The following is a 17078-nucleotide window of genomic DNA, read 5'->3' as shown; positions in this document are numbered from 1 at the left end:
TTAGATTCCCTACAGTGTGGAAACAGGCCCTTCGGCCCAACAAGTCTACAACGACCCTCCGAAGAGTAACCCACCCAGACTCATTTCCCTTTGACTGATGCATCTAGCACTATGGACAACTTAGCATGGCCAATTCACCTAACCTGCACATCTTTGGACTGTGGGATGAAACCAGAGCACCCGGAGGAAACCCACGCAGACACGGGGAGAATATGCAAACTCCACACAGACAGTCACCCGAGGCTGGAATTGAACCTGGGACCCTGGTGCTGTGAGGCAGCAGTGCTAACCACTGAGCCACCGTGCCACCACATTGGTGGAGTTACCACAAATGTAACACTGTTGACTGACACCAACCATTATTAATAATCCAGAGTGTTTGTTCAGAATTTATTCAATAAGTACATTAGTTTACAGGACTGTAACACACAGTCCATAATTAGTGATATTTTACATTGATATCTCTTCATTCCTGTAATCTCCATCTGCACTCTCATTTTCCTTCTCGTTTTGCCTCTGCCTCTTCACTGGGTAAACTGTTACAGGCAGGCACCCCCCTGTGAGAACTTTGGCAACTCTTCAATAATCCTCAATATCCAACCTTGTTGAGCAACAGAGGTGAACTCAGTCTTACACCCACACCAACCGCTGCTAACTCACTCAGTACAGAGCAAGTGGCACACTTACTGACTGGGCCAGGAAGGTTTCCCAGTCCCCTGAAGGAATCTCCAGCTCTCCATCACACCTTTATGTGTTCTTCAGTTGTACACAGACTCGCATCAGGTGCACCATAGGAACAGGAATTGTACCGAGCCCTCCAACCGCATTGTTACCCTTTGGTTACAGGAATCTTCCCTGAACCTGGATGGGAGAGAATCGTACCTGTAAGAGCTGCTTCTTTTGCTCAGTGCTGGAGCTGGTTTCCTCAATTTCTTGCAGCAGGATTTACCATTTTTAAATGTCTTTGCTTTGTTTATGGAACTTATAAACATAAAAATCAAACAAAAATACTTAAAATGGGAGAAAAGAGAGAGAGTAGGAGACCTCGTGTCAGGAGAGACCATGTGGGAGGTCAGAGAATGGCTCTAGACTTAAAGAAAACACCAGTAAAACTCAAGCAGTGAACTTTCACAGCAGACTGACTGAAACTTTAAACATTTCTGCAAATTGGAGTAAGGACGAAGAAAAAGAAACAGCTAACCTTGGAGAGATCTGATTACCAGAACAACTCACAGCTGGGAGTGTCAGGATTTACAGCCTGATCAGCTCAGAGTTTGTTTTTAAACCTTAGAGTGAGGGTTTTTAAAAATGTGTTTTCCTGATCTGCCTCTTGATTAAGCTTTTAATAAATATAAAATGTAGGTATTAAGTGATCCTGGAGCAGTGTTTTTAGAGCAGTAAGACGGTGCTATTTTTTTGAGTCTGTAGATTGTCGAGATGTAATGATGGCCTTTAGTAGAGTGATGTGCTCTTCCTATTGGATGTGGGAGATTAGGGAGAATTTCCATGTTTGAATGATTGTGTCTGCAGGAAGTGTGTTTGGTTACAAATCCTATTGGATCATATGGATCAGTAGTTAGAGGCAATGAGAAATTTACAGGAGCTAGGGGATGTGATGGGTGGCAATTTTAGGACAGTAGAGAAACCACAGATACAGTCAGGTAGATGGGTTAGCTCCAGGAAAGGTAGGAGAGGGAGGCAGGTGATGCAGGAGTCTCCTGTGGCTATCCCCATCTCAAACAGGTGCGCTAGTTTGGAAAATGTAATGGGTGATGGACTCTGAGGGAAATATAGCACGAACAGCCAAGTTTCTGGTAATGAGACTGGTTCTACTGTAATGAGGGGTATGCCAGGTTCCAAGTGATCGATTCTGATAGGGGACTCTCTATTCAGGGACACAGACAGATGTTTCTGTGGTCAGCAGTGAGACATCAGAATGGTGTGTTGCCTCCCTGATGCCAGGGTCAAGGATGTCTGAGAGAGGGTGCAGAATATTCTCAAAGGGGAGAGTAAACAGTGGGGCGTCATTGTTCACACTGATATTAACAACATAGGAAGAGGAAGGAAGGTTCTGAGGAAACAATATAGGAAACTAGGAAGGAAGTTAAAAACTAGGTCCTTGAGAGTAGTAATATCTGGATTACTCCTGGTGCCATGTGCTAGTGAGAGTAGGAATTGGAGGATAAAACAAACAAATATGTAGCTGAGGAGCTAGTGCAAGGGACAGGGATTCACATTTTTGGAGATTTGGAATCTCTTCTGGGGTATAAGAAGGATTGGGTACATCTGAATTGGATGGGACTAATATACTGTTGGGAGATTTGCTACACAGGAGGATTTAAACTAGTGGGGGAAGGGGGTGGGTGGGTGGTGCAGGGACAGTGGGACCCAAAAAGACAGTGAGAAAAGAGATAAACCTGATATTGGTACCGTTGGGAAGAAAAGTGAGTCAAATAGTCAGGGCAGGCAAGAGCAAGGAAGAGAATAAGGTAAAACTGATAAATTAAACTGCATTTATTTCAATGCAAGGGGCCTAACAGGGAAGGCAGATGAACTCAGGGCATGGTTAGGAACATGGAACTGGGATATCATAGCAATTACAGAAACATGGCTCAGAGATGGGCAGGAGTGGCAGCTTAATGTTCCAGGATACAGATGCTATAGGAAAGATAAAAAGGGGAGCAAGAGAGGAGGGGGAGTGGCGTTTTTGATTGTGGATAACATTACACCTGTACTTAGGGAGGATTTTCCTGGAAGTACGTCCAGGAAGTTATTTGGGTGGAACTGAGAAATAAGAAAGGGATAATCACCTTATTGGGATTGTTTTGTAAACCTCCTAATAGTCAGAGGGAAATTGAGAAACAAATTTGTAAGGAGATTTCAGTTACCTGTAAAAATAACAGGATGGTATTGGTAAGGGATTTTAACTTTCCAAACATGGACTGCCATAGTGTTAAGGGTTTAGATGGAGAGGAATTTGTTAAGTGTGTACAAGAATATTTTCAGATTCAGTATGCGGAAGAACCGACTAGAAAAGGCACAAACCTTGACCTTCTCTTGGGAAATAAGGCAGGGCAGGTGACTGAGGTGCCAGTGGCGGAGCACTTTGGGGCCAGCAACCATAATTCTATTAGATTTAAAAAAGTGATGGAAATGGGTAGCCTGACCTAAAAGATAAAGTTGGAGGAAGGCCAATTTTGACGGGATTGATCGGAAGATGCCATTCACAGGTAAACGGACAGTTGGGAAGTGGGAGATGTTCAAAAATGAGGTAATGAGAGGACAGAGACAGTATGTTTCTGTTGGTGTGAAGGTAAGGCTGGTGGGTGTAGGGAACGCTGGGTGACAAGAGAAATTGAGACTCAGGTCAAGAAAAAGGCGGCATGTATTAGATATAGACAGATGGGATGGTACACTCAAGAGGGAAATCAGGAGGGCAAAATCAGGACATGAAATAGCTTTGGCAGATAGGATAAGGAGAATTGAAAAAAGATTCTACAAATACATTAAGAACAAAGGAATAACTAAGGACAGAAATGGGTTCCTTAAGATCAGTAAGGTAGTATATGGGTGGAACTGCAGGAAATGAGTGAGATACTAAATAGGTATTTCACGTCAGTATTTAGTGGAGAATGATATAGATACTAGAGAACTTAGAGAAATAAATTGTGATATCTTGAAAAGTGTCCACATTACAGCGGAGATGGTACTGGATGTCTTAAAAAATGTAAAGGTGGATAAATGCCCAGGAAATGATTCCTGGGCCCCTGACTGAGATATTTGTAACTTCAAAACTACAGTGAGGTGCCAGAAAACAGAAGGTGGCTAACGTGGTCCATTATTTAAGAAAGGGGGTAAAGGAAAGCCAGGGAACTATAGGCCAATGAGCCTGATGTCACTGGTGGCCAAGTTGTTTGAGGCAGTCCCAAGGGACATGTATTTAGAAAGGCAAGGACTGATTCGGGATAGTCAGCATGGCTTTGCGTGTGGGAAATCATGTTTCACTAATTTTGAGTTCTGTGAAGAAATAACAAAGAAGGTTGATGAGGGCATAGGGGTGGATGTGATCTATATGGACTTCAGTAAGGCATTTGACAAGATTCCTGATGTACTATAGCCCCCTCCAATAATCACTTGGAACCCAGGGAAAGCTAGCCATTTAGATGGTGAATTGGCTTGAAGGTAGAGGAGAGAAGGTGATGGTGGAGGATTGCTTTTCAGACTGGAGCCTGTGACCAGTGGTGTTCCAGGATTAGTGCTGGGTCCACTGCTTTTTGTCATTTATATAAATGATTTAGATGTGAACATAGGAGGTATGGTTAGTAAGTTTGCAGATGACACCAAAATTGGAGGTGTAGTGGACAAGTGTAGAAGGTTACTTTAGAGTGCAATAGGATCTTGATCAGATGGACCAATGGGCTGAGGAGTGGCAGATGGAGTTTAATTTAGATAAATGCGAGGTGCTGCATTTTGGAAAGGCAAATCAGGGCACGACTTATACACTTAATGGTGGAGTCCTGGAGAGTGTTGCTGAACAAAGAGACCTTGAAGTACAGGTTCAATATTCCTTGGAATTGGTGTCACAGGTAGATAGGATAGTGAAGAAAGTGTTTGGAATATATAATTTTATTGGACAGTAAGAGTTAGGATGTAATGTAACTGTATAGGGCATTGGTTTGGCCACTTTTGCAACTTAAAAGGCATCTGGATACATCTATGAATAGGAAGATTTCGAGGGATGTGCGCAAAATGCTGGACTAGATTAATTTAGGATATCTGGTTGGCATGGACGTATTGGACCAAAGGATCTGTTTCCCTGCTGTACAACTCTATAACTAATCTTTACCTTAATCTATTTACCAGCTTTGGTTCTGTAACCTCACAAAAAACATAGCACTGCTGTGCTGGAAGATCCCAGACTTGGAACTCTCTGCCTTTTCTCTCTCCACACATGCTGCCTGACCTGTTGAGAACTTACAGCATTTTCCGTTTCCAATTTAAAAAGTCTCTCAATCTTGGAGCTGTGAAATTCACATCTGAACCCTGCGCTACCACCTCCTCCCCCAACCTGAACTGACTTCCTGTCCTGAACAGTCATGAGTTAATTTTTTCGTTATGCCTGTCTAATTCACAAGCCCCCAACACAAGCAACAGCTCCTCTCTAAAGCAAATAAAGAATTTCACTGCATAGATAAACACATCTGTCATATCAAAAGTACATTTTATGTTCAAGTGAACTGTACAACTTGTGCTCACATTCTACTGAATCCTGGAACATTTCTAGTACAGGAGCAGGGATGTGTTGTTGCAGTTATAAGGGCCTTGGTGAGGCCACATCTAGAATATTGTCAGCAGTTTTGGTCTCCGTTTCTGAGGAAGGATGCTCTTGCTCTCGAGGGAGTGCAGTGAAGGTTTCCCAGGCTGATTCCAGGGATGGTGGGACTGACGTACAAGGAGAGATTGATGAGGTTAGCATTGTTTTCACTGGAGTTCAGACGAGTGAGGGGGGGAATCTCAGAGACTTATAAAATTCCAACAGGACTAGTGCAGGTAGATGCGTTGAGGATGTTCCTGATGGTGGGTGAGTCCAGAATCAGGGCTCACAGTCTGAGGATTCGGGTGGAGTATTTAGGATGGAGATGAGGATGCATTTCTTTGCCCAAAGAGGGGTGAGCCTGTAGAACTCATTACCACAGGAAGGAGTTGATGCCAAAACATTGAATGTATTCAAGAGGCAGCTAGAGACTGCACTTGGAGCGAATGGGTTCAGAGGTTATGGGAGAAAGCAGGATTAGGCTACTGAGTTGGATGATCAGCCATGATCATGATGAATGGCAGAGCAGGCTCAAAGGGCTGAATGGCCTCCTCCTGCTCCTGTTTCTACTGATGGGGGATGCCAAATGATCCACCATGTCTTGCATTGTTTGAAAACAGGCCCTTCGGCCCACAACATCGTGGGCCGAAGGGCCTGTTCTGTGCTGTATTGTTCTATGTTCTATGTTCTTAAGCTACACTGCTGACTCCTAAATTTGACTTTGTAAATGACAGAAGACTAGAAACAGTGGAAGCCCACGGCGATTTTGAGGTCCTTCTGCATTGATCTGGAAAATGTCACCAACAGGAACAGAATTGATCAAAAAGGCTAATGGAATGCTGGCCTTTAAATCTAGAGAATGGGAACACAAGGGGTTTGAAGGTTATACAGAGCCCTGCTTGGACCACACCTGGAATCACTAAGCAGTTCAGGGCACTACACGTTCCAAAGGATTCACGAGGGAAGAGGCTGAATTTACCAGAATCATAATTGACACTTTGGAGGCTACAGTACAAGTAGTGATTATACAAAAGATGTTGTAGAAAGATTGAGTTTCCAATTCCTGAATAAAGACAAAAATATGATTGTTGCGAACCAAGAGAGAGTTTTCCAGCTCTGCATCAATGATGTAAAAATTATTTTATAAAAATACAGTACCCATCATTCTAATCTACCACTCGTTATTCTAATCTACTAATATACACCTAATTTAAGACATTAACTCTGTCATGTTAACCTTTTAAAAAACCACTAGAGTATTTCTGTACACAGGGCCCATTAACACAAAGGCAACAATTTCACTTTAATTCCAGTCTCCAATCGTCATGTGTGTTCTCCCCTGGACTCGCTGTGGTTGGCACTGGGCAAGGAGGGGCAGAGTGGGTCACAGTAAGAGTTCATGCCACACAGGCGGACTGTGAGAGGGTTGCTCGCTCCACACTATAAACTCTTAATCCTGATCCGGACAAAGAGAGTGGCTGGTGACAGAGAGGCAGAGTCTTTGGACAACAGGTGGATGTGGCGATAACCTGTGGGTACAAACAGAAAAACAAGTTAAAATGGGCTACAAATTGCAGGGGAGCACTGACAGTGCCCAGCTATCCCCTGAGCCCTATCCACATAACCCATTGACTTTCTGTATTTAATAATCTTAGAGGTAACTTTGCACAGCATCAGCAGCACCTCAGCTGGATGTAACCAATCGCCCAACTCCCCACTGTGGGCAGGAGTCTCTCAGAATGGGAAATTGGCCTCCAAGATCCTGATGTAGACCTACACAGACACAGAAAGCGGGGGTGGAGGCATTCCTGCTAGTTTGTGCTGCACTGTTGTAGAAAATGTTTTGTTCTAGCATTCTGACAATCTCAGTGCTTTCCCCCCCAAGGCTGGGCATCACTAGGGTGTAGTGGACTAAGCAGGGTAGAGTATGAAATGATGTGGTTTTCTATATGTTAGCCCATGTAATAGGCCACACAAACTCAGGCTCTTATTGGACAGCTATCAGGAAGTTTATTAACAACCAACTGTGTGCAGTAATATGACATCTCAGACTTCTATAGTCTGAGGACTACGCTTATTTAGATTACTATTTATTAGTGGAAAACCTCACAGGTCTGGCAGCATCTGTGAAGAGAAATCAGAGTTAATCAGAGGTCATGTCCTGTGACCCTTTCTCAGAACTGTTGCGAGCTCGGAAAATGTCACTTTATGTGCACAAGATAGGGTTTGGGGTGGGGGGGGGTGGGGGTGGGGTGGGGGGGGGGGGGGGGGTGGGGGGTTGAAGGAGTAATTGATAAGTGAGGATATAGCCCAAAAGAGAGAGAAGACTATGAGCAGCATGGTGGCTCAGTGGTTAGCACAGCTGCCTCACACGGACCCAGGTTCGATTCCAGCCTCAAGCAGCTGTCTGTGTGGAGTTTGCACATTCTCCCAGCGTCTGTGCAGATTTCCTCTCACAATCCGAAAGCTATCTGATCTGTGCTGGACAAACACTAGAAACTTTCCATAAACCAACATATTCATATATGAAGGTCTCAAATTCTGATGCTTTGTCCTGGTTCAGAGTTGGGATAGCTGGCTGCAAACTCATTGATTATGCTGTTGTAGCATTTTCTCCCTTTGTTCCAAGAATATATCAAGTGTCTGAATATTATTATCTCAACAGGATGTGGAAGGCAGTCAAGAACAGGAGGAAAAGGAGTCAGTGAGCCTGGTTTGAATTATATTTCTAAAATCTTAACCCAGGATCTTCACAGGTAGATGCGTAGTCATGGAGGTGCACTGGAGAAGTTTCCAACAAATCGTTTCCAACACCTTTTAGTCAGTATTAACAATGAAATGTTCACTGAAACAGGAGTGTCTGGAGCGTTGTATTGGAGTGTGAGAGTTTCCCTTTATGTGTTGGAGTAGTACACCTGTGCTGCCAGGAGGGTAAGGCTTATCATCCTGTGTGACATACAAGCTCAGAGGCCTTTCTGGGATGCTTCCAATTCCAACATTGTCAGTTTGGAGGACCATAACTTTAAAAGATACATTCGCTGGCTGATAAAGCATTTTTGAGAGACTAAGTGATCTCCCCGCTACCTGGATGCTGTATCTTTAAATCTCAAAGAGGCAAATCTTCGAAGTCTTAGGAATGTACTGGGATTGGAAAGTTGAAGAAACAGAGACACCATCATAAAATCACCTTTGTCCTGTGGTGTGGGTATCTTCTGTAGCCTTTCTATTTATACGATTAGGCCTAATAATGTTTAATGAGTAGATTAATAAAAAGTATCAACTCAACATGAGCCAAAACTTAAATTCAAACTGTTGGGAAACATACGTCGTTTGCTTGCTGCTATGATGAGCTGATGGAGGGGTTGGGTGTGTTCAAGGTTTCCAAGGACTGTGATGTCACCTATGACACTGAGACAACCTAACAGATTCTCAATGATACAATCCACATCTTGCCCGGATATATCGGGGCTATCAGATAATTCAAATGGGAACCTGTGGAGAAGGACCTACAAAAAGGTGTTGGTTACCGAGCCGCTATGGACCAATACTCATTCTTGACATTGAGTTTGGAAAAATACTTGGAGCCTGACAACTTGGGATTAGGCACTTCCAGGTGAGGAAAGTTGTATGGCCATCCCTTTTGTATGATGTGCAATTACCTTGGATCTGAACAGGACAACATCTTTCTTCAAAACACAAGAGCTGGAGCTGCACCAATCAGTATGGTGCTGAACCTTCTGGTACTGATATTTCAGTTTGGGTGTGTTCTGTATGGAAACAATGCACAAACCAGTTTGGGTAGAGGTAGAGGTAGAGGTAGAGGTAGAGGTGATGGATACACTCAGTATGGTGGTCTGGAACCTTTGGTGTTGTATTTGATGTATAGATAATTTTTCTATGATGCAATGGTTACGTTCTTGTGTGACGCTGAACTATATAAAAATTGCATAAGAGAAGTAGCACTTAAAATGTTGGCGATGCAATCATGTTCTAGCCAACACATATTTTAAAAGTTCACACTTTAGAAACTGTATCCCCTATTCATCAATCACATTACAACCAATTTGCATTATAATAGAACGCCTGTATTTATTAGTTTGTGGATCATGATGATACATTGGCCTATCGCATGCTCAGATCTTTGCACGGACGTCGTGCTGTATTGACAGTATAAACGATTTCAACTGTCCATCCCAAGGAGATGTATTGACCTTTTACTCTGGATAATGCCAAGGCATGGGATGTCAGGGCAATTGCAAAACCATTAGCTTATTGTGTGTGGACTATGCCACAGTGCGAGTTTCCTGAGTATACCTCATATAAGATGCATGAAGGAGTGATACTTGCACTGCTACTGGTGTCAATCCTGGCACTTGGGCACCTTGTCGATTCCATCAGATGTAAACCACATGGATGGAGGTAGAAGCTGCAACTTTCCTGACAGTATTCATTCGGTGTGTCACGTTAAAACATGGACTGTCTGACTGGGGTCTGTAAGCTGTGACAGTGCAGACACCACTTGGAATTCCTCGATGGGTTTATTTGGCATGGATGGAAGCTTGGAAACATCTTGACGCTGTTCCTCATTGGCCCTTTCTTGGAGCTTCCCTGAGAAATTGATTTTCTTACACATCTTAACCCAACGTCCTCTTGGTGAACATAGCTTGCAAAGGTCACAAAATGCTGCATGCTCTTGGACAAAACTAGCCACCAATCATGAAACAATCAGAGATGTTTTACTGATCCTGACGGTGGCTATACTAGTGGTTGGGTGCACAGACTGTTTGGGAGTAACAAAGTTGTAGATTACAATCTTTAGATATCTTCTAGATGTACATCGATAATATATTAGAGTCATAGAGATGTACAGCACAGAAACAGACCCTTCGGTACAACTCGTCCACATCAAACAGATATCCCAACCCAATCTAGTCCCACCTGCCAGCACGCGGCCCGTATCCCTCCAAACCCTTCCTATTCATATACCCATCCAGATTCTTTTTAAATGTTGCAATTGTACCAGCCTCCACCACTTCCTCTGGCAGCTCATTCCATACACGTACCACCCTCTGCATGAATAAGTTTCCCCTTAGGTCTCTTTTATATATCTTTCCCCTCTCACCGTAAACTTATGCCCTCTAGTTCTGGACACCCTGACCCCAGGGAAAAGACTTTGTCTATTTACCCTATCCATGCCCCTCATAATTTTGTAAACCTCTATAAGGTCACCCCTCAGCCTCCGACGCAACTCTCCCTTTCCCTATAGCTCAAATCAAATCCTCCAACCCTGGCAACATCTTTGTAAATCTTTTCTGAACTCCTTCAAGTTTCGCAACATCTTTCCGATAGGAAGGAGACCAGAATTGCACACAATATTCCAACAGTGGTCTAACCAATGTCCTGTACAGCCGCAACATGTCCTCCCAACTCCTGTACTCAGTACTCTGACCAATAAAAGAAAGCACACCAAACGCCTTCTTCACTATCCTATCTACCTGCGACTCCACTTTCAAGGAGCTGTGAACCTGCACTCTAAGGTCTCTTTGTCCAGCAACACTCCCTAGGAACTTACCATTAAGTGTATACGTCCTGCTAAGATTTGCTTTCCTAAAATGGAGCACCTTGTATTTATCTAAATTAAGCTCCATCTGCCACTTCTCAGCCCATTGGCCCATCTGATCAAGATCCTGTTGTAATCTGAGGTAACCCTCTTCGCTGTCCGCTACACCTCCAATTTCGGTGTCACCTGCAAACTTACTAATTGTACCTCTTATGCTCACATCCAAATCATTTATGTAAATGGCGAAAAGTAGAGGGCCCAGCACCGATCCTTGTGGCACTCCACTGGTCACAGGCCTCCAGTCTGAAAAACAACCCTCCACCACCACCCTCTGTCTTCTACCTTTGAGTCAGTTCTGTATCCAAATGGCTAGTTCTCCCTGTATTCCATGAGATCTAACCTTGCTAACTAGTTTCCCATTGGGAACCTTGTCAAATGCCTTACTGAAGTCCATATAGATCACATCTACCGCTCTGCCCTCATCAATCCTTTGTTACTTCCTCAAAAAACTCAATCAAATTTGTGAGACATGATTTCCCACACATAAAGCCATGTTGACTATCCCTAATCAGTCCTTGCCTTTCCAAATACATGTACATCCTGTCATTTAGCATTCCCTCCAACAAATTGCCCACCACTGAGGTCAGGCTCACCGGTCTGTAGTTCCCTGGCTTGTCCTTACTTGTCCAGAAGTGCCTTTCAGAATGACCTGATAGATGTGGAAATAACAATGACCAGTTCCCTCAAGCTTTCAGTCAATTCAACCTCACTGAAAGGATGTCCCTTTGTATCAACATCTAACCACAAGTTGGTCAGTAACATCATCTGGTTGCTGCATGAGTATCATGAAGTTGACACAGATTGTAAGACGATCTTTTAAACCTTAGAAAGTTTTGTCAGGATTTCTACTGTCATCACGAGAAATATCTAATGATTTTATTCTCATTAATCCTTCATTACCCAAAGCCACAAGAGACTTGACACACTGTGGGTTGGACCGAAGGGTCTGTTTCCATGTTGTACATCTCCATGACTCTAAGTTAAGATTCATTTCATCTTTGAAAATCTGAAATTCTGACAAAGTTACTGGAATCTCAATCCATGTTCAAACATCTGCTTTCTATCCTTATTATGCAGCTCTCTTGTCTTTTTAAAATTGCTAATAAGAGAAAGGACTTTTTTTTTAAGAATAGATTAGATTCTCTACAGGGTGGAAACAGGCCCTTCAGCCCAACAAGTCCACACTGACCCTCCAACGAGTAACCCACCCAGACCCATTCCCCTATCCTATATTTTACCCCTGACTAATGCACCTAACACTATGGGCAATTTAGCATGGCCAATTCACTGGACCTGCACATCTTTGGATTGTGGGAGGAAACCCATGCAGACATGGGGAGAATGCACAAACTTCACACAGACAGTCGCCCGAGGCGGGAATCAGCCACCGTGCTGCACTTTGATGCCAGACAAAGCCTCGAGTTTTATTCCTCTCCTTTTTGCTGTTTTAGTGGTTGCTGCTTTACTTTTCTTCAAAAATAAATATGTGTCCTGGAGATCAAAGTATTGGCACCATTAGGACCAGTGTCAGTGGGTAGACAGGGACATTGTTGGACAGAGGGATAATGCTAGGAGAGAGAGGCAGTATCAAAGGGAAGGGGGAGGGTACAATGTCAGGGGGAGAAAGCACTGTGGGGGGACAAAGGGCAGTTTGAGGGGGTAAAATAAATGCTTACCTTCTTTCATACTGGTGAATGGAAGCGTAAACTGTCCAATGAAGTCATTGCTGGAGGCTGTGTCATAATCTTCAACAACAAGTCGGATGAGAGCGAGCTCGGGAACAATGATGGTAAATTGGAGCACTTCATTCCAGACCGGATTAAATCCTGCAATCCAGTAAAAACAGAGAGACACTGTGAACCTGTCAGCAGTTACCCTCACATTTAAAATCAAAAAGGGCAGTGAAATTACAAGGGAACTTGCCTGTTTATGCTGAAAGTTAAAGCAGAACAGAAAAAAAACCCTCTCACAACACTGTCCCTCCTGTGGATCTAACTATTCATCACAATCCAGGAGGGAATCCTGACTGTATCCCCCTGGATTTCCCACACAGCGGTGGGCACTTCAGCCATGTTTAATGCTGGAGGAACACAGCAAGGATCAAACTGGGCTGCTCACGGCCAAATCACTAACTGAGTTGAGGTGCACAATTTATTTCCACTGTGTCAATACAATACTTAATGTTGAGGTTGTACAGGACATTGGTGAGGCCTCTTCTGGAATACTGTGTCCTGTTCTGGTCGCCCAGTTATAGGAAGGATATTATCAAGCTGGAAAGGGTTCAGAAGAGATTGCCGGGTATGGAGTTATAAAGAAAGGCTGGATAGGCTGGGATTTTTTTCACTGGAGCATGGGAGGTTGAGAGGTGACCTGATAGAAGTTTATAAGATAATGAGGGGAATAGAAAGCATTGATGGGAGTTGTCTTTTCCCAAGATGGGGGATTTCAAGACAATTTCTAAGGTGAGAACAGAGAGATTTAACAAAGATACGAGGCAATCTTTTTTCCGCAGAAGGTGGTTTGAGACTAGAATGAACTTCCTGAGGAAATGATGAATGAGAATTCAATTACAACGTTTAAGACATTTGGATGGATACATGAAGGGGGAAGGTTTGGAGGGATATGGGCCAGGTGTAGGCAGGTGAGACTAGTTTAGTTAGGGATTATAGTCAGCATGGACTGGTTGGACCGAAGGGTCGGTTTCTGTGCTGTATAACTGTATAAAACACCATCAGATACCCAAGTGCAGTAATTCAGTACGGAACAGGCAGTAGTAACAACAGTACTGAGATACTCAGACACACCATTGACAGCATAACTGCCATCAACAGCTTACCGTTATTTTCAATATGGCGGGTCTTTTGGGTGCTGGTGTCTTCAGGAACTCCGTGTACCTCCACACGCACCAGGGGATCCACGATGGAATTCTTTTTATCCTTATTGACTTTGGGGAGCTGCTGGGCTGTAATAATCTGAAAAAGAGACCTCAGTGTGAGAACATGGGGCTTGACAACCTTACGTCGTTCACCAGAGGTAGGAACCTGAGAGTATGGTGGAGCAAGAGAGCGAGACCGAAACTTGCTGCAGGTACTGGAGAGATGAATGAGAATGTGAGACAGAAAATAAGAAAGAAGAATAATAAGAGAGAATAAGAAAGAAACATAAAAGATCAGAGACAGGAAAGGCTGTTGGAGAAAGAATGAGAAAGACAGCATTGATATGTTTGCAGAGTAGGTTCATCAGGACGTGGTAATTGAAAGCAAGGCTTTGTTAAAGGGCCAGCCGAAACCTTTCAGAACGAAGAATGCTGCTGTTTATTGGGTGATTGAGGATCTGAGCCCACAGTAAGTGGATGGCCCTTTCATAATCTTCACCTTTAGGATCAAGGATATGGTCCTTTTAAGAACTTTACGAGTAAGCTGGAAGGCGGCCTGAAGGAAGGAAGCAGGAGAAAAGGCTGGAAGCCGGAGCTTTTTCTGGGATGACAGAGTTTGTACATGGAATGATTCTTGGAGGTGGGAAGATGCTGTAAGAGGCAAGAAGTTTCCCAGGATGGAGGTCGTGGGTTTGGGGTAAGTTGAATGGGAAAGTTCAAAAAATTGGTCTTGATTTAGGATCCTGCTGCAAATTTTTCCTGTTCTGATTTTCTGTAAGGGGGGGGGGCTCTGTACGTTGTGGTGCAAAGGGCACCATTTGTGCAGGGTGACTATGAGGGCAAGGCTGGAAGCAGGCAATAGGCTGAGCGTACATAAACGGGCTGGCTGTCAGATACAGAGTTGAAAAGTGTGGTGCTGGAAAAGTGCAGCAGGCCAGGCAGCAAAATACAGATGCAAGGAGGATAGAGGAATACGTAGACAAGGTTGTGGGAGGTCAAAGGATGGAATCTTGTGGAGATGTCAGGACTTTTACCGACCAGCTGGAGTGCCAATGATAGACCTGCGTTACCTACTTTGGGGAAGACCCACCAAACCTAAAGGGCAGCACTGTGACTCAGTGGTTTAGCACTGTTGCCTCACAGAGCCAGGGACCTGGGTTTGATTCCAGCCCTGGGCGACTGTCTATGTGGAGTTTACACATTCTCCCCGTGTCTGCGTGGGTTTCCTCTAGGTGCTCTGGTTTCCTCTCACAATCGAAAGATGTGCAGCTTAGGTGGTTTGGACACCTAATGTGCAGGGATATGTAGGTTAGGTGCATCAGTCAGAGGGAAATGTAGAGTAATAGGGAAATGGGGCTGGGTGGGTTGCTCTTTGGAGGGTTGGTGTGGACTTGTTGGGCCAAATGACCTGTTCCTACACTGTAGGGATTTTACGAAATTCTCCGTAAAAACTACAAGTCAATCAGAGATCAGCAGCAGATCATTCCAGTCTCAGGACTAATGAGAGGTTGGCAGCTCATTTGCAGAGCAGAGCCACAGGGACAGCAGTATTGGCTGGAGGAAAGATAGCCACTGAAGGCCCTGGATGGTGATGAAATCCAGCCCACAGGTAAGCAATATCAGAATGGGGTTGTAGAGTCGAGGGTCTGGGTTGGTATGTTTTGTAGGGAGGGGGCTTTTAGCAATAACAGTATAGAGGATGTGTGATTGAGGCGTATGTAAATATGCTGTAAGTCACCAGCACTGCAACACACAGAATATGATCTAACTAGCTATAAGCTACTCCCAAAATATGTATTCAATAATACCAAGTTGTTACAAAAAGTACAGTCTATAATAGCAAAACATAGGAGTAATCTCCCTTTTAATATAAATGAGGTAATAATTGACATTGCAAAAAATAATCGACCCCATCTGAAATGGTTTCACAGAGGCCACTATCCCGTCATCAAGTCCCCCTGTATTTACACATGGAGAGACCTTGACACTGATTCAGCTCTCAGAGTGATCAGAACATCTGACACCCCTGTTTATCTCTGTCAGCCAGGGCTCCCCGATTGGGCCAGGTTAACAGCCCCAATCAGGGAACTCCTATTCTATGAGGTCCCCCAGCTGACCTCATTAAAATCAGTGCACCAACCTTGTGCCCGACCTCTCACATTGTTTGTGCTGTCTTTGGGAGGAGTTTTGGTGGGCACAGTCTCGTATCTTATACACTCTCGCTGTTTTACCAGTGGATGGTCAGAGAAGGCAGCAGCTTCCTGCCAAATTCAGGATCATGACCAGCAATCAGTATCTTCATCAGCTGTTCAGCATTACTTTGGGCTTTGTGTCACAGTGGTAGCGTCCCAACGTTTGATTGAGGGGGGCCCAGGTTCAAATCCCACCTGGGACAGAGGTGTAACAATATCATTGAATAGATAGATTAAAAAACATCTGGATTTCAATGCCCCAGGAGTACTGTTCCTGTAAGGAACAGTTTCTTTCACACAAGATTCGATTGCCATAATGTAACATGTGGCAGGGAATAAATGGGAGGCTGTGGCCGACTGGGTTATGGCTAGATCGTTAACTTAGGTAATTGCCTGGGGATCCAGGTTCAAATCCCACCAAGATAAATAGTATAATTTGAATGCTATAAAAATCTGGAATTAAGAGTCTAAGGATAACACAAAGACATTGCTGACTATCAGAAAAACTGACTTGGTTCACCAATGCCCTTTAGGGAGGAAAATCTACTGTCCTCTGTACAGTCTGTCCTCTATACCCTGGCATTGCAGGGTAACAGGTTATAGAGGGAGTCAAATCCCTTTGTAAAAGATAGGGTCTGACAACTTTAAAACTGGATTATAAATGCAAGGGGGTTGGTGGTGCATGGGGTAAGATGATGTTACTCAACAGCAATGGGGAGGCAATGGCCTAGTGGTATTATTTCTAGACAATCAGTCCACAGACCCAGGTAACGTTCTGGGCACCTGGGTTCAAATCCCACCACAGAAGACAGTATAATTTGAACTCAGTAAAGGTGGACATATGAGTCTAATGATGACCATGAATCCATTGTTGATTGTTGGAAAGACCTATCTCGTTCACAGATGCCTTTTAGAGAAGTAATCTGCTATCCTGACCTAGTCTGGTCTACATGTAACTCCAGACCCATAGCAATGTGGTCGACTCTTAACTGCCCTCTAGGCAATTAGGGATAGGCAATAAATGCTGGCCGAGCCAGCGATGCCCTCATCCCGTGAAAACACTAAAAAAGAGAAGGA

General features: G+C 43.9%; 1 protein-coding gene across 1 annotated transcript in view; it reads right to left on the bottom strand.

Annotated features, from left to right (window-relative positions):
- Positions 1-5965: 5965 nt before the first annotated feature.
- The window catches only part of LOC122558121 (1-phosphatidylinositol 4,5-bisphosphate phosphodiesterase delta-3-like), a 116868-nt gene continuing 105755 nt past the window's right edge, over positions 5966-17078 (bottom strand). The window contains exons 14-16 of the mRNA XM_087977975.1: positions 13771-13906; positions 12611-12760; positions 5966-6843 (exon numbers count right to left, since the gene is read on the bottom strand). Coding sequence (XP_087834101.1) covers positions 6755-6843; positions 12611-12760; positions 13771-13906 — 375 coding nt within the window. The 3' untranslated portion in view covers positions 5966-6754. The remainder of the gene's footprint in view (positions 6844-12610; positions 12761-13770; positions 13907-17078) is intronic.

The sequence above is a fragment of the Chiloscyllium plagiosum genome, unplaced genomic scaffold (assembly GCF_037043375.1).
Source record: "Chiloscyllium plagiosum isolate Xiang-an unplaced genomic scaffold, Cpla_swu_hap1 HiC_scaffold_32, whole genome shotgun sequence".
Classification (NCBI taxonomy): domain Eukaryota; kingdom Metazoa; phylum Chordata; class Chondrichthyes; order Orectolobiformes; family Hemiscylliidae; genus Chiloscyllium; species Chiloscyllium plagiosum.
Note: the sequence above shows the minus strand (reverse complement) of the source record. Positions and strands in the feature narration are given on the sequence as shown.